Source organism: Triplophysa dalaica, chromosome 17 (assembly GCF_015846415.1).
Source record: "Triplophysa dalaica isolate WHDGS20190420 chromosome 17, ASM1584641v1, whole genome shotgun sequence".
In the NCBI taxonomy this organism is placed as follows: Eukaryota; Metazoa; Chordata; class Actinopteri; order Cypriniformes; family Nemacheilidae; genus Triplophysa; species Triplophysa dalaica.
Window position 1 is genome coordinate 8,092,778 of NC_079558.1, and position 27,115 is coordinate 8,119,892.

At 37.6% G+C, this 27,115-nt stretch overlaps 1 protein-coding gene across 1 annotated transcript; it reads left to right on the top strand.

Annotated features, from left to right (window-relative positions):
* Positions 1 to 1,422: 1,422 nt before the first annotated feature.
* On the top strand, positions 1,423 to 27,110 carry mkxa (mohawk homeobox a). The gene is made up of 7 exons (XM_056772135.1): positions 1,423 to 1,561; positions 2,370 to 2,649; positions 4,612 to 4,771; positions 6,162 to 6,315; positions 9,875 to 10,204; positions 24,672 to 24,705; positions 24,982 to 27,110. The coding sequence occupies exons 2-7, from the start codon at positions 2,474 to 2,476 to the stop codon at positions 25,172 to 25,174; spliced, it is 1,047 nt and encodes a 348-aa protein (XP_056628113.1). The 5' UTR covers positions 1,423 to 1,561; positions 2,370 to 2,473; the 3' UTR covers positions 25,175 to 27,110.
* Positions 27,111 to 27,115: the final 5 nt, after the last annotated feature.

Sequence of the window (27,115 nt, forward strand, 5' to 3'; positions counted from 1 at the left end):
ATTTTAGAATGGCAAGTGAGCCGAGTCTTCCTCGCATTTGACGTGCCTACAGCTCACTAAGGATTTAGACATTTTTGTGCTTTGTGACAGTTTCCACTGTTAAATGTGCTACACAAATAGAGCTGAACCGAATTAAATGACGCTTAAATAAGACACCGACTATAACACCCAAAACACCAGACGAGTTGGTCAAGCGCACTTAAAGGTCATTACCATGAGGTTCACCCTGCACATTATCTCTCCATCTGACCACACTGGGCATCCCATGGTGTAGACCAAAGTTTGATATAACTACCCACCTGCCGCATTAAACAGGAACCGGCTATCACGGTTACCTTGGAGATCGCACTGCTTTTGCGGGCACCCGCACGCGGTAAGCTGCTGATAGACGAGGGACAATAAGAGAAGACATAATTTCTCTGGTCGTTAGTGGTCCAGCAACACTTTCTTTTTCTCTCCATGAATTAAATTCACGAGGAGAGTGAGTCACCCGGGTGATGTCCGGGCGAGTTTCTTCATTAAATAGGTAAAAATACACCCAAATAAAAGCAACGCGCCAATTATACGAGGCGTAAGGAGCGCACATGTGCATTCGAGCTTAGTCACTTCACCTCCAAACACTACCCTGAATAAACCAAAAAGACACAGTCAATGGCGTTCAATGTGATGTGTAAGTAGTGTAATTTAAGAAAATGAGAGGGTACCAGAATCGATGCTCGCGAGGGTGCTCACGCAAACACGCGAAGTCTCCAGATAAAGCGTCGCACATGGCGTTGACATAATTAATTTGTTTATATATTGGTTTAAAGAGCTTCTTTAAATGAATGGGAATAGAAAGTAATTGTAGACCTCGAGTTCGCTTGTTCAATAAAGTGATTCCGCTCTCAAATGTTAACGCAATAAAATGAGGTCTCTGGGGATTTGCTGTCCTAGAACAGTAGGCGTTTTTGGTGAAAGAGAGGAAATCAGACTTCCCCGATATTACAGGGAACCAAACAACCTTATGATAAATATATAAAATCAAGAATTAACCAAAACTAGTTGTCGTTTACTGTAGCGAAAACATTTATGTGTATGCGTTTATTTGCTAATTAATTTTATTTGAACATCTCAATTGACGATGCTCAGATCGGAGGTCGTGTTTTCCACATCAGTCCAGTCAAGCTGCTTCTGATAAACTGCGTCCAATCCCACCAGATCTGGCTGATATTAGTAACTCTATACAACTCTCGTGCAGGAGGGTGATGGAAGCGATCCAGACGTGGACTCGCACAAGGGAATACACTGTTGCACTGGCTGTCTCCCGGTAGCCTCCCCCTGCCGGTCCCCGGAACCGGCATAAAACAATCACGTTATGTTCGCCGTCTGAGCGGCTTAGCTGGGAAACACGAGACGAGTCGTTTATTCATGTTCCCGGGCGCGCTTGAATAAAGCGCAGAGGCGAGAGCGGTTCGTGCGGTTTGCGCACAGGATCTTAGAGCAGGGAACATGTGAGAGGGGAATGGGAAACTGGAAACTGGATTACACTTTACAGAAGAGACGCAGAAGGGGAGCTTGTGAGGTACAGTCAATTACCCTACATTTCACTCTTATTTTCAGTAAGCCAGTAAACTTTTGCGTGTTTTCACTTAATGCAATCGTTCCGTGTCACCTTCAATGAAGTATTTTGCACTGGGTCGTTGAATTGCAGTTCAGACCTTGTACGAAAGAGATGATTTTTAAAGTTAAGATTTTTTAGGCTCTTCCCACCACTCTACACTGTTTCAAGGATGACGTGGATTTTATAGCCATGTTCTTATATCTTTTTACTTCTTTTCATATAGATGTGAGAGGAAGTTATGTAAAAATAATAAATACAATGTTTTTAATTTAAGTGTGGAAATTACATTAAGTAGAATGCGTGATAAAGCATTATTATAGGAGCAAATCTTATTTTCGTGCAAATGCATTATTTTTGCACATCTTTGATTTGTCTTTAAGCACTTAGCGTGTCATTAACGTTGGGTCATACGCGCTATAATAAAACGCATTGGGTCAAGAACGTATCATTCATAATTCTCATTCTGAGTTTATGCAGGTTTGTATGACCACATAATAAGCTTTAGTTTACAATAGTTTACAAGTTGTGAGAGTTAAATCGAGTTAATTCTGTTAGCTATCCTTACTCAGACATACTTCACACTCACGCGCTCTCTGAGTTTCTGTTTTGTTTTGGTGCGCATTCTGACAGTTACAAGGTAGCGTTTGGCCGCAATTCACAGTATATTATAAGGTACAGAGTAGATCCCTAAAATTATGGTTTCCACGAGTATGTTTGGGATAACTCGAGGGTGACAGTCAACAATATTTCCTCTTATTCTGTTTCACAGGATTTTGACAAGAACTCTGCGCAACGGCTCCATTGAATAGGACATATATTGTGGCCAAGGCGCTTTCAGTGGACACAGGGGAAAGAAGGACTAATAAACCAAAGATGAACACAATTGTGTTTAATAAGCTAACCAGCCAGGTTTTATTCGAGGAGAAGGCGAATGAGGTCGAGAGAAGCAGTAGAAATTATTTAGAAGTGATCGATGGACAGCATCCGGACCTGCTCGCCAGCAGCCAAGTCATCAAAGACAGCTCAGCTATCCGACACAGAAGACCTGGGTATGTCTGAAACTGAAGTGTGTCTTTTGACAAATGTACTGCATGCTTCTTAGAACAATTTTATTTATCTCAAATGAATCAGCTTGGATGTGAGGCACATTTGATAAATTTGCGCATCTATGGTTTCTATGGATGGAATAATTATTTTGACAAGATAATTAATTGGAAAAAGGCAGAATTGTGCATTTAATGCTGATAGTTCGTGCACTCAACAATTTAATGTAACAAACATTGTAGCAGAACAGATCACATTTTTTAAACATAAACATCAAGTTGATCGTTTTAGTGCCAACGAAAACTGTCCAACTGTTGATGGCATTTTTTCCAACAGTGGCGCTCATTTGCGGTTAGAAATCATGTGCCTTTAATTTACGACCCCTTCGCTTTTTTCTGATCTACGATAACCTTCGTTGTGATTTTAAAAGGAGATTCGCAGGAAATTAATATTCACAATTCAATTAAGTCGCTGTCGATGGTGCTGAATTAACAGTCTTGTGGTTCGGGTACGTCAGGTCATTCGTGTTCGGTAGCACATTTAAAACACGTCCAGGTCTGTTTCTTATAAATAAACATTTCCTTCAACTGTATGTGTGGTCCAGTCAATCATGAATATTTTCTGTAGTGAGGAAGCAAAAGATCATCCCCTTTTTGCCCTCCTCCTCTCCAGATCCGATCCCAGCGCGTTCAGTGCGCACCGCCTCATCGCCTCAAGCTGTTTACCCCTAACATGCGTTTTATTTAGAGACGACACAGTGGTCCCTTATTTTACTTCGATGTACAGCTACACCAAATGTAAAAGTGATGTCTTGTGAACTGCTAGAAACCTGTACAAACATCCTCCGCTGCGGGCGCGTCTGGCTCGCGCCTATCCAAGGTCCGTTTGCGCGTGTAAGGAGAGCCATTAGGATAACACTACAGCTGAGCCGGGTCTCCTCAAGGGGAATATCAGTGCTAATGAAAATTATTAATACAAATACAGAGGTGTGTTTCGCCGATATCGAGAACAGGGAGAAAAAACGTTTAAGGCTGTTAATACAGATCTGGGTTACAAGGAAAATATTAGCTGAACATGAACTACGGACGGACGGGAGAAAATATGTTAAATGTGCAGTCAGATTTCTGGAAGATAACAAGGTGATATAACAGCGCCATACTGACATCTACAGGTTTAAATAACCAGCTTCTGTATGTGCGCTTTAACTTGCGTTGAGAGGAAAGCTGAATGTTAGTAGTTTTGGGGGTTTAAGCCTCTCAGCATCTTTAGGAGATTACAGATGTTTACAACTACTACAATGGAGTATTCAGAAATATGTAGTATGGCTTATTAATTGTGTTGGTTGTGGATGTCAACTTTTTATTTGTTTAATTAATCCTTGTTTACAATTGTCTGGAAAATTCAAATAAGCAAATAATTGATAAGCAAAAGGAAAAGTGTGAATCGAAAATCCCTGATTAAGAGAGTTAATCATAAATACTTCATTTTAGTGAAGAAGACAGTAAAAACTATTGCAAAAACCTTTCCTTCACAACTAGCAGTGTTTTACACTCTTTTTATTTATTTCAACCTTAAAAAAAGAATGACAATTATTTTTTTTAACTTAGAGATGAAGAGGGAGATAAAAAGGGGTGAAATGAAAGCTCTTGCTACAAGTCATCTCTAACAGATATTAGAATATAAAAATTATGAATACTATTAATAATACATATTAATAAATAATAATAACAAACAGTTATTGTTTTTTCTTCCTCAACGAGTCCGTTTCTGACCATTTTACCAACACCAGACGCTCAAAAGAATTCAAATATAATTTAAGACCTCTGGAAAATATTTAATAAATGAATCACATGAAATGTTGAATTTTGGAACAGTCCTCCACACGACTGCCCATTCTAGTCTTTTATAATTGTGACCAGCCTACTTTGAAAATGTTATTTGTCGGCTTACAGTATGTTTCTCCACAGGTCTCGTCAGAGCTCTGGAAAAGTACGACACAAACGGCAAGCTCTGCAGGACATGGCGCGGCCCTTGAAACAGTGGCTATACAAGCACCGCGACAACCCTTACCCCACGAAAACAGAGAAAATCCTTCTCGCACTTGGCTCACAAATGACACTTGTGCAGGTGAGCATGTTTATTTTTCACAGCTGTTCCATACGCTGTGCATCTGCTTCTACTAGCCTCAAGTATAGAAATCATGCTGAAGTGACGATTCTTTTTCTTTATACATAAAAATGCAGTTGTTCAGTTCAAAAGCACATGCGGTATAAGGCTAAAATACTTTTTATCCATATTCCTGACACTCGGTAGTGACAGGTTTTTTTAAGGTGCAAAATTTATTTAAATTCCTTGTCTTTCTGGCTTGTCCTCAGCTCTTTGTATGCATGTCTTCCTGTCTGTGTGTAAGTATCAGTATCTGTGTACATATCTGTCACAGTCTCTGTCTCTGTATACACAAAAACATAAACATGTTCTCTAAATTTGTTAAGGATGGGTCCAGCCTGAAGATGCTATTCTGGATGACCCTAGAAAACATAATCTGGTTTTAATATTCATGAAAAGAAGCCATTTATTTATTTAAAATGGTGAACAGGCTGCACTGCAATATAGAAAAAGGCCTCACATACATATTACAAGCTATACCTGGTACTGAAGTTTAATTACTGTAATTATTCTTGTCATTGCTTGACTATTATTTCTTATATAACCAGAAATGCTGTTGAGACTCTAAACCACACACATTCTCTAACAGCAGATGATAACCATACACATCCTCTATTATCTCAATGTCCCATCAGATTGTGTATGTTTCAACTGAACGTCTTCCAACGGAAAGTATGGTTGTTGGTTTTTGAGGACTTTATATTCTTTATATAAACCAGACGTCAGAAAGTTCAGGTCTTAATGTCTTTAAACGAATGGCACAGAACAGCGCCAGTCACAAGTGGCTTGGAGTCTATCAGGCATGAACGTTTTTCTACTGTAACATCAAATGGTTTCTGTGAAATGGAGAAGACTTGGTTGAATATTGTTTTTATTGCAAAAACACAGACATTGTGCAGAGGAAAAAGAACATTATTAGGTGTGAGTGGCAGAAGCCAGAATAAGCTACCAAGTCGTCACCGTCTCAGTTGGAAAAGCATTAATGCAATGTTTCATTCACAATGTTCCCAACAGGGATATCTTTGTGTGGTAAACATTAGCCTACTAGTTTTTCTCTGGTTTCATAGTGTCCTGATAAATAATACCATATCTTGGTCATTTAGTCCATGCACAAGTGTCTATGTGTGTGCTTGTTTTTGTCTTCATATCAGGCGTTCTTAGACAGAAAAACAAATGAATGAAACAATGAAACAAAATAAGATACAACAGGTTTGTTTCACGTACAGTAGATACCACCAGTGCCTGATACTACTACACGTTACAAAAACATGACCTGTATGTTTCCAGCTGCCTTTGGTATTTTTATGTTGAAATTTCCTAATTTCCATTCCAACATTCTTCCTCTTTCCAGGTATCAAACTGGTTTGCAAATGCTCGACGACGACTGAAGAATACCGTCAGGCAGCCTGATTTAAGTTGGGCTCTAAGAATCAAACTCTACAACAAATATGTCCAAGGCAATGCAGAAAGATTGAGCGTCAGTAGCGACGACTCTTGCTCCGAAGGTAAGACTCACATACTTGGCTGTCAAATAAACACTAATATTCACAGAAGTGCCATTCAAGACTGAGGGCGGGGCTAATGTGAACATTTAAAGGTAAAGTGTGCGATTTCTGCAGAGTCTACAACTGAAACTGCAGTACAGTTTTTTTAGACAAAAATTGGTTCAACTCCAAAGTCACGCGATAGGTTGAGCCAGTTTGGCCTTGTTGGGATCCTCAAACAAACAAAACAGTGTTTATCAACAAAAAGCTGTATTTATCAATGCTGGAGTTGAGGGCACGTCCTTTTCAAGGTCTGTTGTGTGGTTATGAAAGGTTAAACATCTGTTTACAAGAATGGCACAAATATAATACATATTAAATAAACACTGTCCCTGTGAGTACACACTCTATGCAAGTGAAACGTCTACTAAAATAATTAAACATAATTGTTTGTACGTTAAGGAATATTAAATCTACAGGCACTGTAAAATTAAGAGACCATTTCAAAGACCCTTTTCAATTTATCTGAATTTGATATTTATAGGTATGTGCTTCGGTAAAAGGACCATTTAATATATAATTTTTATTTATATTCAATATATAATTTTTATAATATTCAGTATAATTTTGTGAACTACTTACAATGTTTCTCTCAAATTTCAAATCAAAATATAAAAAAATAGTTTCTATTTGCATTTATTTGCAGAAAATGAAAACTGGAGAAACTGGATAAATGACTGTAACAGAAAAGATGCTCTGTATTTTGCAGACCTCAAATACTGCAAAGAATACAGGTTCATATACACAGTAATATTTGGACAAATATTTAGGTAATGTACAAAAATCTCAAATTTTTGAGACACTGGACTGCAACAGCCACAATATATCTTGAAATGCTGATTAAATGAAAATGTGGGGTGGTCTCCTTTTTTTTGTGGCTGTATAATATAATATTAAATAAATGTCTAATATTATTCCGCATGGAGCTGAGACAGGGTGCTTAGACATGGATGTTTTATTACAAAGCATTAAGTCCAACACTCTAAACATTTTTATAACTCCAGAGCTGTAAATCAGGGTGGGGGTGTGTTGGGCGTAATACTCGTGTGTACATCCTCCCCTGTGTTTAACTTCACCAGACAGACTCACAGACAGTCATCCATGCTGTGATTAACACTCCCCAATGAGGCGTCAAGACTCAACCACAATTCACAAACGTGCACTTAAAACACACACAAACATTCTAGCGAACTATCTGCAGGGACAGTAAAACATTTATAAGAACACTTATCATATCATTGTGCTAACCGGTGATCTCCAAACATGTACACAAAACACATGCAGGCAAGTTCTATGTTAGTGATCTCCCTAACTTCCTTTCGTACCCTTATACAAACCTGCTGACATTATTCACTATAAAAACTATAAAACAACATGAATTAGTTGCGTGTTAATGAACAATTGAAACGAAATAAGGTAAGGTAAGTTTTGGAAGAGGACACGTACACAAAGAAGAAAAAAACGCCTCTCACATGTGTCTCATTCTAGAAATAACTTGTCTTACACTGTTGAACGACATAGACAAGGTTAACCTTTAACCCCTAACTCCATAACCTCCTGGTCAACTCTAAACTTCCCATGGAAACGTTTCTTCGAGAAGTCTTACTTTGACATGCCAGTACCCACATCTTTGACCGAAAGAATGTCGATATTTTATTGTTTTGGTGTAGTTTGCCATTCAGCCACCTCTAAAATGGTACAGATGACAAACAATATAAAGATAATGAGAAATTGAAGAGGATAGCTGATTTGACTACACAACTATAGCGTAAATAAGGGAACTATAACTATATGCAACTGCAGCATGCAAGCTCAAACAATACTTTATCAATTGTCTTATTTACAGATGAAATAACTCTATCTTCTGTTGATGTGGATGCGTATATAGTTATCATTATAGTTTATAGTCACTCAAATAAAGTGTGCTTTTGTTATACTACCTATCATTTCATACAAGTTGTCTCCTACTTCAGGTATACATATCAACTGTAATACTTATATTTCAGTCACAAAAAATAACAAGTATGTTCTCATAGTTGTTTAGGGGAAGAGTTTTGTTACGCAGACGTTTCATCAGGTCTGTCATTCCCGTGTCTGGCCTCAGTAATTATGTGCCACACAGAAGATCTGAGCTTCAGACACACTCTTCACACCTCTGAGTCAAGATAGAGCATTGCTGTGAAATCCCAGCTCACTTAAGAGGCATTCACTCGCACAATCCTGACCTCGTATCCTAGGAAATATTGCGTTCGTGTGAACTGCAGTGTGTTTACTTTTGTTTCCTACATTATAGCACGGTCGTCAGGGCAATGTACGAAAAGAACGCTCTAAAGAGATCTTAAAAAAAAGTTTCATTTTCACTTATGGAGTGGACAAAGCGGTTGTTCTTATTTGATGTAATATTGCTGATTTTGCGATTAAACTCTCACTAATGAATTTATGAATTCAAAAACACAAATGCAGGATCAGTGATCAGATAGATTTGATCAGATAGAATTTAATGAAGGAAAATAAACAAATGATAAACAAAATACAACGAGAGAAAAAACAACAATTTCAATTTTTACATACAACGAGGATAATATTGTTTCTTATTATAAGCAGTGAATAAACAGGCTACATCATAAACAAAGCCAGATGGATAAAAATAACCAGTGAACATTACAAGCACTACTCCTGTTGTCAACATTCACACATCCACACACCGTGAAACAGGACCAAACAGTACAAAATACAGTACAAAAACTGGTTTTATGTTTCTTATTGTAGATCTTGAACTAAAATGTTCATGTTTTACCTCCCAAAATGTTTTTTGTCATAGTTTACTCGCCTTCTTGGCATTTTAAACCTGTATGAGTTTCTTTCCTCCGCAAAACACAAAAGAAGATATTTTGAAGAATGTTGGTAACCAAAAATCGTTGGTCCGCATTTACTTCTATTTTATGGACACAAAACCAATGCAAGTCAATGGGGACCAGCGGTTTTTGTACCAACATTCTTCAAAAATGTTTGTGTTCTGCAGAAAAAAAAGTCAAGAACGTAAATGATGACAGAGTTTTCAGTTTGGGGTAAACTACTACTTTAAGTATGCAGATTGCTTTCCTACATTCTTGATTTATTTGTTTTGAATAGACACATTTAATTACCACAGACCTTTTATTATTATATTAAACGTTTTATTTGTCAAAATGTCAAGCAAAGTCATTCAAGGCTCAAATCTTAAAGCTGCTTTGCTCCGTCCTCTGCAGCTGTGATCAGTCTGTCAGCGCCAAATTTGATCCAACACTCTCACTTGCCGCAGGTGGGAGGCCTGTGTTTTCAATCCCTGTAATCCAATCAAGAGTTTTCAGTCTGCTCCAGAAAAATATGACCGTGTCTCTCCCTGCTGTGAGGGGCGAAGGGCAGGAGATCAAAATATTGACTCCTATAGTTCAGTACTATTATTCAACTGATCTCTATCTTTAATGTGCACTCAAATGTTTTTTGACACATTTTACCATCCGCTCTGCATCACATCCAGATGGCGACCCGGCAGCACGCGCCCCGAACGGAGAATTCAGCAAGCCCATGTACCAGAGCGTCATCAAGAAGGAGGGCGGGGCTGTGGGGGTGGGTCTTCGAGCAGCCGCGGAAGCCTCATTATCAGACGATTACGTGTCTCCGCCCAAATATAAGAGCAGCCTGTTGCATCGTTACCTCAACGACTCGCTCCGTCACGTGATGGTGGCCAACGGCGTAATGGACGGGAGGAGGAGGAACCACTCGGGCTCCTTTAGCTCTAATGAGTATGATGAAGATCTGCTGTCACCGTCATCATCAGAGGCGGAGGCTAATTTTATCTACAGAACTGGTGAGTTTTTCATTCTTTCCCAGAGTTCTTTTGTGTTTGTGTGTGTGTGTTTGTGTGTGCATGCGTGCGTGTTGTGTTATCTCTTTTGATATGGTGTGGACGATGGGCATCTTGAAGCTGTTTCATGAGCCCAGTATCAGCTGTGTTTGTGTCCAGGATGTTGGCTCCTTGTTTCGCACCTAGAAGAGTATGTTTTCTCTGTGACACACACAACATTTCATAAAGCATTACATTTAACTTGGCACGTACGTATTCAGAAATATGTTTTTAATAATATGAAAATAGTGCTAGGGTAAAATATAGTGCAGTTAAATAGTTCAAACAATGTGCACTTTTGATCAAAAGTATAAGGTTATGCGAGTTCAAATTTGTTCTTGAATGACACAGAACAATGGTTAACATAGGCCTTGTTTAGTCTCCAGCATATGAATCAAACCGTATAAATCCCTCTTTAGTTATTAGGACAATTACTCTCTCTCCCACATATTAAATATTTTATTTTCTCGCATATCACGTATGGTGATGTACTGGTGTCCCTTATGTCATTTGTGCAAGTGTGAAGGTATGTATTGTATCAGGGGTGGTGTACGGTGTGTAACAGGCACGTGCGTGTGTATCGTTGCGAAACTATTGTGGTGTTTGAACTCCCTCTCAGTCTCGGCGGAGTCAACCTGAGGAATAAGATGTATTTAACCCCAAACTACATTGCTCATCTCAAACACAGACATGTTTCATCTGTCAGAGATGCAGATAAACCTCAGGGTGGCCTGAAGTGACTAGCGAGACAGAATCTAGAGACTTAGTTTGTTTTTTTGTAATGATTTTGATTCAGTTCTGATGAATGAAATGTGTTAAATACGTCTGAAAGCACTACATTTTTATTGGCAGACGGACAGAAAATGATTTATATGTATGCATTTAGAAGGCACTTATCTAGAAACAGAGCTTCCATATCAGTATTTGTGTATAAGATCAAATACACATCTTTGCTAATGCAATGCTTGACAAAGTGTGCCATTTGTATAGATGTTTATGTGAGATGTTGTTCAGTCGACTGAGGCCGTAAAGTGCTACTCTCTCTTTTCTTCAGAGCTGGTCTCTTCAGGTCAGAACATTGTGTCTTTGTTCTAACAGAATTCATAACTGATAACAATGTTTGCTCCTCACTTCTTTACTCAAATATTGTTGTTCACATCTAAGCCTCGGGGATATCGCTGCACAATCTCTGTTTTACTTTGTTTCTCCTTTCATTTCATTTTGCCATTTCTTACAGACAAACGTGGCTTGCATTATCTGTAAATGAAAGAGACTGGTGTTTTGGTCGGTTGTTTGTTTGTGTGCGTTTGCGCTTGAATCAGTTCTTCTTAAAACGCTGTTCTAGTCTTAATGAATATTTATGTGGATTTTGTTATGTTTGAATAGACACTATCTTCGCTTTGCTCTGCTTCCATGGCAAATACCATTTCCTGGCTGAGGACTCTGACGCGCACGTCAGGTAGTTGAAGTGTCTGTTTGTTATTTTGTGCATGAGTATATGCCACACGAAAGGTTTTCCACAGTTAGGGCTCACAATATCGCACACAGCGATCAACATTTGCGCAACAGAATAAGGGATCAATCAGAACAAAATACAACAATAAACATTGAATTAAACTGATATTAAATTTGTCACTCATTCGTTGGTGAAGATATGGCGTATCTTCAAGGGTTTACATCATTTCCTCCTACGGTTCTTCCATTTGCTTTGTTATTGCGTTCCAGAATTTTTTCATACAGACGTTCCTCAAGTTACGGCTTATAAGGGCGTGAGGTTGAAATCTTAGATGTGTGGTTGTATTCTTTTGTTTATAGCTGTCTGTTTAACTACTTTGTGTTCCACTATAGTGTAGTATCTTCAAACAACATATTCATGTTGTCACTGTAGAACACGGAGACCTTCGGTTAAATGTAACTTGGCAAATTGGAACTAAAGGGTTTCACTACGTGCTATTGCTACTCAAAGATCAGACGTGGCAACCTTCAGGCCAGCTAAGCCTTTGATGGAAAACTAAAGAAGTTATTGTGTTAGAAAGAACGTGAATGAAATCCAGTAGTAACCCTGATAGGAGTTTCATTGAAAACAAGAAAAACATTCCAAGGTACATGCCAGGGTTTTTATATCAAATAGCTCTTTAATAGGATATTTAAGGGCAGGAATCTCGCTCCGTGAATTAAAGTCTGTCCTGTATGATATAGATCACTATGCAGCGCTGTCAGAGCGGATAAGGACTCACAGTGGACTGAGAACGTGATGGAAAATATTTCGGAGAACAATGTTGCTTCACGTGTATTTTCGCGGGTTGCATCAGAGGTTGGTTGTGGAGGAGTCTCATGAGCCACATAGAAATGGGTCATGTGGGATATAAACTGCTGCTGTTGGACAGTTTACTCTGGTTATCTGTTATTTGTTATATCGCTTTTAAGATGTACAGGTTCTTTGTGATGCATTAAGCTGGAAAGGATGTGACATTCAGAGGAGTATTTATTAATACAGGGCTGTATTTTAACAGTGTGATTAATTATTAAAATAATAATTATAATAAGATCTGTGCAATTAATCATGATCTTTAACCCATATGTGAACTCAAGAATAAATTCCTTGTTTGTGTGCCAACAATTAAAACAAATGTGTCCCTGAAAACAGTCCCTACTGTAGATGTACTTCTGACAGACTGACATGCTTTTTAAGCCTTTTTAATTAAAGTATTTACTGTATTATATATATAATAAATAAGATAAACATGACATGTGGCACACATTTCTTTCATATTATTGTAATATCGAAATCAGATTTTGAGGTGTTTGAAAACTACCTCCTTCCAAATACTTTAATAGTCATAAAAGGCTTAAAAAGCATGTCAGTTTGTCAGAAGTACTTTTTAAGCCTTTTTTGACTATTAAAGTATTTACTTTATTATATATTTATATCTAATGTATTAATTATATATATATATATATATACATACACACATATATGAAGAGTTTGGTTCCAAAACTGATTCAAACTGGTTCCAATACTGACCAAAAATCAGTTTTTTTTATTATGTTATCATGTTTCTGTTTTATTATATTACTAGTATTAATAGAGTTATTATAGCTTAAATAAAAACAAACCAACTGCAGCTTGATTGATATTGCACAAGAAAAAAACATGAAAACATTTGTAAAGAATTTTCTCACTTTGGAAGCAAACTATTCATATATATATATGTATTGTAGTTAATTTAATAAATGATTCAGCATAATATTACAGTAATTATCATTAACATGTTTTAAACAATTCGAAAACCCTAACATTGTACTTCAGTGAGATGAAATAAGTAAGATAAACATGACATGTGGCACACATTTCTTTCATATTATTGTAATATTCAAATCTGATTTTGAGGTTTTCGAAAACTACCTCCTGCTGGATTTGACCACTAACATCTACTGCGTATTATTTTGTAATGAGGACAATGATTTCTTTTCAATGAGATGATCGGGGCCACAGTAGTGAAATGACTCCGGCTGTCTTCACGCAGTCTCGCTCTTTTATAGTTCGAAAGTTACTTTTCCATTGTTAAGAATTTTCTTCCATTGCCCAGAAATATAAAAAGCAGAAATTCTTTATATGTTTGTGATCGGAGTAAAAATAACAGCCCCGAAATTTTGCCAAAGACAAAAAAATTGGTACGCTTCTCTTTTTCCAAGCAGTCCTCTGGCTTTGCTCGAGCGTGTCAGGCGTGCGCTGTGAGACACAGTTCTTCAGAGAACCGAGAGTGTCACCTGTGTTTTACGACATGAAAAGACTTTCTCATTCAAGGTCGGTGGACATTAAACGGAGACAGGAGTCAGAAATATGTTAAATGAAAACAGAGACGTTTGACAAGGCCATGGGGGACTATAGGTGCCACTGCCAGTCACTTTAGACCTCCAGAATCTCTGGACTTATGCCGCCAAGAGGAAATGCTTTAAAAGTTATTGTGAGAGAAACATTGAATATCTTAACTGAAACTGCATAACTACGCGATTCATTCAAATCTCAATGCAATTGGTTATTTAACAAGCTCAAATAGGAGTGCATATATTTGCCATTTAGTAATGTGCAGTCTGTGTGGTGTTCATCTTATTGACAGGCCTGTGTGTATACAGCTGGAAACATATACAGTAGATTTTTATTGCTGTTTTTGCACATATCCAACGCCACACACAGTACATTAACGCAATTAAAATTTAAGAAAGTCTCTCTCTTTGAGCACTACAGACTTTAACTTACATGTAATTTTAGGGTTGTTTGACAGGGAGTTACAGTAGAGGGATGTATAATTGATAGGAGATGCCTGGCAGGAATATGTCATTTAAAGAGTACACGCTGAACTGCCTGATTTACGGTAGCTGATTGCTCACTGAACACACAGAGCAACAGGACAATGTCTGACACAGCTCAGCTGTGAAAATCTCACATTTATAGAAAAAAAATGTCTTTCCCTTTTCTGTCTCTCAATACTTTGTTTGTTCAAAACGACTGTCCGTGTATAAAAATAATAAAGGAATGAAACAAGCATTCACAAACTGAGGGTACCGATGTACCGAAAACTGAAAAGATTTTCCTTTGCATGTTTAGAAAAGTTTTACGTAGAGATGACATTGTTATGTTCAGTAGTTTTGATTTAATTGAAACGATTAATATACAATCAAATATGAATATTAATTTAATCGTGCTGCACGTGCTTCCGAGTTATCTATTGACTATACACATAATTTGCATGTGTATGATGTCATCGTTTCCACAATTGCATATAATGTTTGACAACATGCACTTCAAATTATTTTTTAAAAGTTTGCTTTTTCAGTCCTTCAAAATGCTGTTGTATAAATAAATGGATAAAACATTTGAAATCGGTGTTGTGTAAGTGCCTGGACTGTGTGGTTAGTGAATAAAGATTTGTACTGTAAGTATAGTATGTTTGGCTGAGAGTCATAGTTATTAGTTAAGTAATATTTCACTCCTCACACGGGACATAAAACTACACCAGTAAAAGATGAGCTGCATGAAAAGAAAGCCTTCATATATAGTTTTAGGGTCATTATAAATGACAACAGAATGCCTCCATTGACATCAAACTGTATTCCAGAGAGACTTGTAATAAATGACTTTAGTAGACGTATAACACACTTTTCATGCAAACAAATGTGCTGAAAAACAGCAAGATTTCCCTCCGAGGACTGGCCACTCGGAACAGCCCCTATTTCCCCTCTCCATCCTTCAGTAAGCAGGGAGGAGTAACTGAACGATCCAAAAGAAAGAAGAGACTGAGGCCAAGACTCAGGCTGCTGCTGTCAAGTTGAGGTCTCATCATCCATCACCATAGGGAGAGAAGAGAGAATGTTGAGAGGAGAAAGGTGGAAAACAGAGAGATGAGGAGGAGATGGAGATGAGGGATGAGCTGGAAATGAAGGGATGAAAGCTGAACTATCGTGAAAGAGGGAAAAAGGTGAATAATGCAGAGTTAAAGCCAAGGTAACCTGGGATGAGAAAATACATGACTCGTGTTGTCACCTACAAAAAAATACAGTTTGATTTGATGCTGTACATATACAATATTAAGAGAATAACTAGCTTTATACCTCAGATTGTTTTTCAGGCTTTGTTTTATGAATACATGAATATAAATATATAAAATGCACATTTAGATACATTGTTTGACCACCTTTCATCATTTTCCTCAGCCAACAAAAAATGTTCAAGGTAAAAAATACATCACTACTCAAGGTACTTCTGTGTATAAACTGTACATCACATATTTCCGAATTGCAAATATTCTGTGTGTGTGTAAGGTGAATTGTTTCAGTAGTGACCGTGAGGGCTGAGGTGTAAACAGACACAGGCTGTATATAAGAGTGAATAGCTGACAGGAGAACAGAAAAAAAGTGAATAAATGATAGTTTCAGATGAGTCTAATGGCTTTTAAATGGCCAATTGAAAGACTCCTACAGTACAATCAGATCATAAGTGAGTCCAAGCTCGTGCGTATGTGTCTACAGCATGTTTTTGCCTTACTTGGAAAGTGTATTTGTGTTTGAAGGGGGAACACAAAAAGAGGGAGTTTTCATAAAGATAGATTAAGAGATGAAAATACAAATCAGTGAATGAAAGAGCGAGAGCGATACAGAAAGAGCCGATGTGCGTGTGAGCGTCACCGAAGTGAATTTAAAGACCAGTCCAGAATTATTATTTAGACCAGAAAACGATTACAAACCCCTGACAAACGCTGTTTACTTTTCACTCACTGTTCTTTCCCTAAGGTCGCGGTCTAAAGCTTTTCTGTATTTATCTCTGGGCAGAATAAACTCGCACTCAAACGCACACTCGCTCGTAACGAGAGATCAAAACAAGATTTTCCATTCTGCTTTAAGAAAAACGGCAAAATCATTTGCAATGATTACCAAGTTGTTTGCTTTTAATCACATAAGACGTTTTCCATTTGGAATGACACCAAAGCTTAGCCAAAACTGAATTTTATTGCAGTCGAAAAAAGGCTTATGATGCGTTTTAGATGCGGTCGTATCTAAGTCTGATAACACTTTAGTAAAATGCTTTCAATATGAGTCGCTCTCTATCACGCGCTGTTTCTCTAAGTCTCTTGTCCTAATATACGTTGATACCGGTCTGTAATACCTCAGTGGTGAGCTATGGCAAGTAGCTACCGTGTTTGAAGTCTGTTCTTGGGACTATACGGTACTGATACGGTACAGATTTAAATCTTTCGTCTAGCCATTAGCAAATGGCACATCCTGCCAATAACAGCTTCATGCCAAAAACATGAAGTCAATGGATGACCTCTGCGTTATTCTGTGGTCAAATATTTGGACTCCTCGCTGTGACACCCTTGGCATTATAACAAAGAAACTAAAGAGGATCTGTGCAGTGTACTCTTGATCACTTTTGGAGACATTTTTGTCCCAAGCCCTGGTTCATTTCTGAACGGTCCAGCTCTGTTATTTGGCTGTGTTGTAATGCTTTGTGTGTAATCTTTGAACAGTAAATACAAGATTTAAAAGAAAGACGTAGCTCGTACAAACTCACTTGTGGATATGGTCACAGTGTCATAAAATATAATCTGCTGTGCAGACCCACATAAATCAATGTCAATTCACATTTATGCTTTATGCCCTTAAAGTGATAGTTCATCCAAAAAAAATATTGTCAAGATTTACTTACCTCCATGTCATTTTATACCTGTAAAAAGTACTTTGTTCTGATAAACTCAGAGAAAGATATTTGGAAGAATGTGAGCAATTTTATATTCTGTGAGATCATTAACTGCCATCATAGTAGGACAAATTAAATGGTAGTCAGAGGTGCCCCAGAACTGTTTGTTTTCCTAAATTCTTCAAAATATCTCACTTTGTGTTCAATAGAACAAAAAAGATACAATATTTTTTTCCTACTATGGAAGTGGATGATGTCACAGAACTGAACATAACATACATTCTACCAAATAGTTTTCTTTGTGTTTAACAGAACAAAGAAATGTATAGAGGTTTGTAACATCCCGAGGGCGAGTAAATAATGACAGAATCTTCATTTTTAAGTGAACAAGCCTTTTAACGCTCAAATTTCACAGAACAACAAATTTTTGTTTCGCCCAACCTTTTTATAGAGTATAAACTATATAACTCTGGTGGGAATTATTGTGGTTATATACATTTTTATGTAGCATCAATATTTTAGTGTATATTTAGCTCAAGTAAATCTTGAGCTTATATACAGTAATTCATTAAAATATATCAGTATATTGCAAATTAACAAAAAAACATAAACTCAAAAATATATAAATGTGTGAAAATATTTTATATTTTTTACCGTCGATGGTACAAAATAATGTGAGTTTCATAGTCAGCATGTTAAATTTCATAAAGCAACAGTATAAATTCAAGCGAAACACAACTTTAAAAAAAAGAGTTGTTACATTGTGTATTCTATAGCCATATTTGATAATAACTGTGTGTATTTGGGCAGTTAATAAACATATTGGCCATTCACTCGGTATTGGCAGCTCCCGCATGCACTATTGCTTTCTCTGTCTACCCCATACAATATTGTCACTGTTAGCTCCTTCGGCCCACCTGTCAGATCCATAGCCCAGAACATGTCAACACCCACAACACAATTTGATCCATCATAGATTAATGTCCTGGGATTCGAAGGCAGTCTGCTGCTGTGCTACTCACTCAGTGGAGTTTGTGTTGCTTTGAAAGAACACCAGAAAACATGTGCCGAATCAAAATCTCATTCTTCACTCGTCCGTTGGGTCTCGTGACTCTTCCGACCACACTGACCCCGGAATAGAAGATATGGTGGATATTTATAGCGTAGTGATTACAGATAAAGCGGAATTGAGAGGAGAGGATGGAAGAATGAAGTCAGTAATGCGGCTGAGGGTCTGATCTTTAAAGACATTCAAATGAATGAAACCTCGACCGAAATGATGATGGGAAAACAAGAACCCAGATATTATGTTTAAAAAACTGTGAACGTCAGAGATGAAGAGGGGAACAGAACCGAAATTATGATCACAGTCTGAAAACTGGAAGCGAACCAAAAGACAAACTCTGAGAGCTTGAGATGGATTTATGTGACCAAGAGAAACAGACACTTTGAAAAGCGAGAGAGACGTTATAGGATGTTGAACTGGAGCTAGTGAGGGTAGCACTGGCAACTCTTGAGATGACGTGTGCCAAATCTTAACGTCATTCACAGACCTGCAGTGACATTATTAAAGAATGACATCTAGTATTCTAAGGCAAAAAGTCAGCGACCAACGAATGATGTCCGTCTGCTTGGGTAGAATCCAGTTTCTGTGAAAGACTGTGATATTGAATAAAGCAGAAATAACAGACTGAGAATACAGTCATGGGTTTGAGGAACAGACAGAGCTGTTGCAACAATCTTTTCTCCAGTTATTTTTGGTGTTTTAAATGTAAGAAATTTATTGACTGGCATGTTTTGCTCTTCACTAATTCTTGTAAGCCGAAGTGACAATAATGACTCCTAAACGCGACAGCTTCTCTTTGTTCTACATGGTTGGCTGTTTCTCGAGAGCTTGGAAGCAGCGCGTCACACTCAGTCAAACGCGTTACGGCGGATGAAAGTTGACGGCTTTTCCATTCTCTTCTGGATGGCAGCTCCAAAGCCAAAAAAGCATGACATGTTTCCCAGATTCCATTTGTCAGTTCTCGTCATGCAGCTGATAGATGGAAGATCAAATGAAAGAATGAACGGATGGATGGAGGTATATTTCCAGTTCTGACATGCATCTGAAGTGCATTCCAACCATGATGCCATTCCGACTCGGTTGTGATTGAGAGTTTGCACGGAAACAGATCTGTCGGCAGGTGTTTCCTTAGAAGAGAAATGGAGAGGCAGAGCCTCAAAACATTTGGATGAGAAGATAATCCGTTAAACAAAACAAACACTACAAAATATCAGATCAAACAGTGTGTAAATCACAGGTTTTCTGTGACACAAGGAGATACATTTTCAGACATTTTGGCCTGAGTCTACTTTCACTTATCAAAGCCATCGGACTAAAACCTTGTATCTCCAAGACTGACACTTTACAGGAAATTAAAAAACACTGTATTTTCAATAAAATAATTATTGGGAATATATGTATTATATGTGTTTTCTGACCATATTTAATTACTTTAAAAATATGTTTTACTAATCTTGCAGAAAAACAATTTTCTAAAAGCATGCATGCTGCTTGTATATTATTGTAGCACAGTTTGTGCTGAATACAGTGCAAGGTTCAATTCATAAAAAACTGATAAAATTTCAAATGTCAGGGCATGTCAAATTTTCTGAAGGGGCCTAAAACACCTTTAAACATTAAATATAAAATTAAATATCTGCAAAACCCACAACCAAAACTTTTTGACAAAATAAATGTTATGTAAATGTAAATGTATGTATTTAAAGACATAATTACATGACATTATATTTACAAATGATTAAACCAAATCGCCTGTTCGTGACATTTAGAAATCCTTTCTTAGCTTAAAACAGAAACTGTGTTTCCTCGCGGAAGGTCTGCATTCGGTAAAAACGAGCTAATAAAAGATTTCAAATTCACATTTCATGTCCTGTTTTTTTCTCATGTGGCAAGTAGCCATGTAATAAACGGGATAATGTATAATAATGCCTGTGCATTATTCCTCACATAACAAATACTACCTTATTGTAAAGTGCTACCAAAATAATTTGTAAAAACATACGTTTACATTAAACTAAGAAACACACTAGTGCCTGTAGAGTTTTCTACTATATTCTGTATTCACAAGCAAACATCCAGCATGTAAAAAATTCATCTTAAATATTTAATAATGATTAAAAGGTTGATCCAGTCAATAGCTGTCCTTGTACTCTAGTATTTTTTTTAGCTAAATTCCTGTTTTGTTCACGGAGCAAACAGAGAACAGAAAGATCAATGTGTTCTTCATGTTAGACAATGAGAAGGCCATTTTCTTTATCTGAGTAATCTCTGCAGCAGATACACTTGATTACGGTACTGAGTCTGACCCCAGTTCAGGGTGAAAGTCCTGGCTGGATGAACTTTTAAAAAGCGTTGGGAACAAAGTCTTGTGTTATTTCTGCTTAAAAGAGGAGCAGATGCTGAGATCATTGGACTTTTTGTGTCTTGGCAGATCTCGTTCATGCAATATTTGTGCGTGTGGATGTGTATCTCAAAGCATTTATTTATTCCTTGTGCATCAGATCAATTATCCGTCAGCGGTTGCTGCGCTTGTGTGTAATGTTATGTCTGTTTGTAGCACCGTGTGCGTGTTTATTTGTCTGGCTGATTGAAAGCAGTTGTGCAGCGATGAGCAGAGATGTTGCTGACCATGCAGCTGCCGTGCAGCTTATTGAACCAGGCAGGTGCTCTCTGCTCGACGTCTCTCAGTACCTGGCGGCGACAGACAAATATTCTATTGTTTTTACCACTTTCTTCTCTCAGTCCACATTTCCTGTGGTGTTGCTAAGTGCGCTGAGGCCTTTTCAGAAGTCCATTGGACTACTTTTACTCTGCAGCGCAGCGGTTTTATGAAGCATCGCACGAGTCTCGCAGCTAACAGCCAATAGAGACGTTCAGTAGCAAAGAACACAGAGCTTCGAAAAATATAGAAAAATCCTTCAGAAAAATAGTAACCGCTAGCACATGGAGATTTATAGAGGATTTATAATTTCTTTGGCACAGCGATTGTTTTTAAAAATCTGAGTTTTAGATGTTTTAGGCAGCCGCATTTGGAAATTGTAGTGGGTCTGCATCCAATTTATAGCTGCGAGGGTTCCTGAGGGATTGGAGGGGGGGTAGAGTCTCGGTGTGCATCCAAGAGCTGTGTCGCCTGATAAAACGTGCAAATACTGTAGCATACTATCATGAGCTTTGCGAGTGACACTTTTAGCCACAGATGCCACGCCCATTGACCGCCCAGGAGTCATTGTAGGCTTTTTGCATCCAAAACTGCAATGTGCTTTTTAAACTTGTAAGCTCTATTCTGATTGGTTGATTTCAGGCAACTTTCAGAAACGACCATTATTATCAATTTTCCCCAAAAACTAAGTTTTATTTTAGTAAAACTGTTGATACAACATACTAGGATAAAATAATAACAGGAACAGCTTAATAGATTTACATTTCGGTCAGCAGTCTCTTAGAGAAGTCTAAATAGATATACTGAATTATCTACAGGGTTGCCAGGTCTACAGCTTTTTCCTGTTTATGTTGACATCGGTTGTTTTGTTTTTCAAAGATTAGAAAGGACATAATAGTGGTCATTTTTAAGGTAAGATGATTTTGATCATTTGTATGGTCTAAATTATTTGTAAAAACAATCTCTATATTTTTTGATTACAACTATACATTGATTTTTTTAAAGAAATTGTTTCTAATGTGTGATTTAAATTATGTATTTTAGGTATAGGAGTGGCCTATTTTGAGATTTGTTCTGAGGTTGTTGGGGTAGTTTTGATTTCACCATTGACCTGGTTCTGTGTTGCAGATCTGGCAACCCAGACCTCCTCTGTGTCAAAGGAGACATTGACAGTAATGATCAAGTTTATGCCAGATATCAGAGACCTGCAGGAATTCTTTCCATTCCTATTTCTCTTTATAACCATCAGGAGATTCATTCATTATTTAAATTATTATAAGTGATTATAGATCATGATTTAGCAATGAGGAACTGGGGGATTTTGTTGTCTTTGTTTATTAGGGTTGTGGTCGTCATAAGAAACCAGTTCTGCATCTGCCAAGAATGTAAACATTGAGCTACTATCACTTCAGTAATAATGTCAAGCCAAAACATTTATTATAGTAGCTCAATCACACAATCTGAATAGTGTCCAATTTAAATTCATATTTGGCACTGGAGATGGTATTTCTTGGACTGTGAACTTACATTTTTTACAGTAGCAGTTTCTAAGCAGTCTTTTTTGTTTGTATTTATTATTATACAGCTGATAAATTAACATGTCCGAGGCCCAACGAGACATTTACGAGAAGGTGGAAAGAGCAAAATTGGAAACGTGGACTATTGGAAAAGCACCAGTTTATTAATTTCAAGGTTTGATGGCATGTGAGGCTAAGGACTGTATGCTTTTGACAAAAAGCAGATCTAGATGTTTCATTTGTATTGAGTGTACTGAGATCAGCAAATCACACACTGCGGAGAGAAACAGCTTATCTATCAGGGAACTGACAACCACAAAACCATATCCTGTATATGAAAAGATATGAGGTGGGGACGGACAGATATTGCTTAATATTGCGGTATTGTGGGATGATTTGGACAGACACTGATATTGACTGAAATCAAACACTAACTACAAAAAATATCAAGATATCTTGATGAGGGACAGTATTATGATTATTAAACGGATAGTTCGCACCAAAAAGAAAATTATCTCATAAATTACTCTCCCTCAAGTTGTTTTAAACATAAAAATTTATTTGTTTTGTTTAACACAAAAGAAGACATTATAGTAGTTCCGGGGGCACCATTGTCTACAATAGTAGTAGTTTTCTACCATGTTAGTCAATAGTGCCCCACAAATGTTGAGTTACAAAAATTCTTCCAAATATCTTTTTTGTGTTCAACAAAACTATAACAATTTATACAGATGTGAAACAACTTGAGGATAAGTAAATGATGAAAGAACTATTCCATTAACACAGATTTTAAACAGGGGCACCATAGCTGTATTGTAGGGGCTCTGTGATTAATATCAAACGAAAATATATGAATTTAAATGCTTTAAAGCTAAACTTCAACTTGAAGTGTCATTGTCCTGCATTGAGTCTCTAGTCACAAAAGAGCCCTTATACGTGTTCAGGGCACCTGTACCCCCAACTTTTTCAATGCTCTCTCTGTTCATTCAATCTTCACATGAACTACATGCTTCCTCCCAATCACACACTTCATTTCTCACTGAACCCAGAACAGATCAGTGAGTATTGAGTACGGATGAGGGTCACTGTAATTCCGGATTAGTGCTCATTCTCAGCGATGTAAAACTATTACCGAACACACTGAGCACAACAGGATATTTCCTAATCAGACTCACGGAAGCCTGGGGCGGTACTGGCCCGCTGCTGCATCGCCTCAACACCCAATTGCCATTTGCCGCACATGTGAACGGTTTTTAAGGAAAAACAAGTTTAACACTGGCTCAGACAAGCCACTGCGGATGATTAGGTGCTGTTTGGCCCCGCAGGTGTCCGGGCGGTGCTCCAATGTCTGTTCCGGATCCGATGGGTGCATGGGAGCAGCAGGGTTTGGGTTGGGATGAGGTAAATGCATGAGAGAGGCCACCCTCAGGGGGAGAGCCGAGACATCCAGAATAAGACGTGAAGGGCTTTACTCACTGGACAAGCGACACTGTTGAGAATGATTTGGAATGATTCAGCATCTGTAAAAGATTTAAAAATGAGACGGTCCTTCAAAATTCAGATTTAGGTGTTTTTATGTTATTAAACAGGTACATCTGTGTGTGTGTAGATATGCATGTGTGGTAGAGGAAATCATTACCATTAAGTACTTAGTCTTTAATGTGTGTAGTTGACCTCCGCATTCAACAAATAACATATTATCATTGTGCCAAGCATCTGGATGAAAAACATTCCACCGTTTTCAGCGTAAATGGAAACGTGAAGCTTCTCTCTCTTCCTGTCTGTTAGTGGACCATTTCTCCCCATATACACACACAAAAAAACTCGGTAGCACAGACCTACTGTGCACATAAACAATTCTTTTGGATGTTTACTTACTGTCTTTCTCGCCCTCTCTCTCTCTATTTCCATGCCTGTCACATCTGTCAGTATTAAGATTGTGAAAGTGTTCTGTTATTGACACTGGCTTTGTTCTGTGCTTGTATTTACAGAGACTGTGGATCATGGATCAAATAAATGTGACAGGTGCGTATGACTGCGGCTGGCAAGCACGCGCAAGGATCTTGTTTGTTTCACCAGAAAATGATTTTCCAAAACCCCTTAAACTTGCTTTCATATGACATTTGACATCATTCATCATAGAATTAAGTAACACAATAGCAAACGTTAAGTAGTCAGATTACTTTTTTGAGTAATGCGTAGAGTGTTGCTTGTCAGATTTACTCTATCATTATGTTTCATTAATATTAATATTTTAATTATAGTTATAATATACTTTTTTATGCATTTGTCTGTTTGCAGCCGTACACAGAAAGAGAAGGGACAGAGAAAAGACGAGACGTACTGGAGGGAGATCAACGCGGCCATGGCCCTCACTAACCTGGCGCAGCCCAAGGACGCGGTCACCGCGGCGACCACCAGCTGCATCATTCAGAAATCTTCGCACATAGCTGAAATCAAGACTGTTAAAGTGCCTTTTCTGCACAAATACTAACACACAAAGATCTCTCTCTTCTACCTTTGGAATTTATTTGTTATTTTGAATATTGTTTATTAATTTGTGGTACTGATCAAAAATGTTTTCAGTTAGTTTTTTATTGTTATTACGAGTACGATCGAGTGCCCTTAAATGCAGCACTTGTTTAGTTCATTCGTTTGTGCGTTCCTTTTGCGTCGCACAAACATTTTTGATAAGTGTTGATGAATTGTCTGTATGTCTGAACGAGACACTTTTTTGCTATGTTAACTTATTTTGATATTAATCAGAAATTTGTATTGTATCGCACCAAAGTGCCTTCATGTATTCTCGATAGAGATTGGTGAGTTTGTACAGTTAAAGTCCGCTCTGTCTTAAAACAATTGAAATGACAAGAGAGAGAACAAGAAAAGGTGGGCGTGTTGTTGATGACCTTACAAAAACCAGCGCCCTCATAATTCACAAAGAAACACATGCCAACGTGAGGCCGGCTCTGAATGTTTTGTCTTGATATCTCATGTGGCCATGACTACAACAATGTTATGTCTCTAAAATTGTACATTTCAACTGTCACCTGCCAACAACAGCCATGAGCAGATAGATAAGTTCAGTCAGCCAACAATCTATCTGCAGCAGAAAGAAAACTCCGTTGACCCCTTCATCGTCACAATCGATCACTCCACCCGTTTTCTTCTCTCACTCGTGTACACGTTTATAGACGTGCACATTTCTTACAAGACAGCAAGCAGAGAGAGAGAGTATAAGATAGAAAAGAGACTTCAAGGTTTCGTCTGGATCTGTTTGAGACAAAGAGGACTGTGACCCAAAGGGATATTTATGACTTCACTATCAGTGCTAAATAATACGTGTGCCTTCTCACAATTCTACACAGAACAAGGTACTTTAATGGAAAAAGTAAATGAGTTGCCGAGCATTGTTTTACCCCATTCTCTCTCAGCTGGTTAGAATTACTCGTAAATTGCTGTTTACAAGAAGTACTAGAGATACTTCCATGTTTCAGAAACCATTGCAGTATTACCACATCGCTGATTCAGTGAATGTTCCATTTTTTTCAACCTCCATTTGTTTGTCCTGCGGTTTTAACTGTTTTAGTTAATGTTTTTGGTTGAACCAAGTTGTTTCACTCAGTCTTGTATTGACTGAATGGAAAGATTTCAATGCACACACTATCTATATATTAGTTTTACAGATGAATTTGAAGAAACTGACTCTTGTGTTGATTAGTGTGCCGTTTGTGCCAGAACAAACACTTTTATACTTTATGCTGTTTGGTCTTTTGTTTAAAAAATCTTCACTCGTTTATGGTTAGAAAGGCCAAAGAGATTTATTCAAACAAGCTGCTCTTATCCGACTGCCCAGTTTGCAGATCTGCACCCTTCTCTCTCTCGGATGCCTGAAAACAATTTAAAAATCAGTATTCAGAAACACTGATTGAGACGGATACATACATGTTCCTGCTTTCCTGATCAACCGAGGAGCGTGGTCCTTTTTTAGGGCTATTTCCCAATTAAATGTGGAAAATGTACAGTCACAGCTGATGCGCTTTTGAATTTTCCTTTTGTTTTCTTGCTTTGATCCCTTCAAATCTCAATTGGCCTTTGCAATGTACAAAAAGAAGGATATCAACTTAAGTTTAATAAATGCTCGTGTTTTTTACTTTTGTTCCCTTGCACAATCTGCTCGAGACAAAATGTGTCCGACAAAAGGACAAAAAATTTTGTGCACACTTTAGAACATCTTTAAATGGTTAAAGACTGTCAAACAGAAACTTGTAATAATAGTCTGAATTTTGTTAAGTTATATTCGTTTTTTTATTTTAGAGACTGGATGTTTATCCAATGAAGGAATGCATATCTCATTTATTATCGGATGGTTTTTTTTCAGGAACCTTGTTTACTTTCACAGGACATTAAATAAAAACATTTGAAGATGATGTTA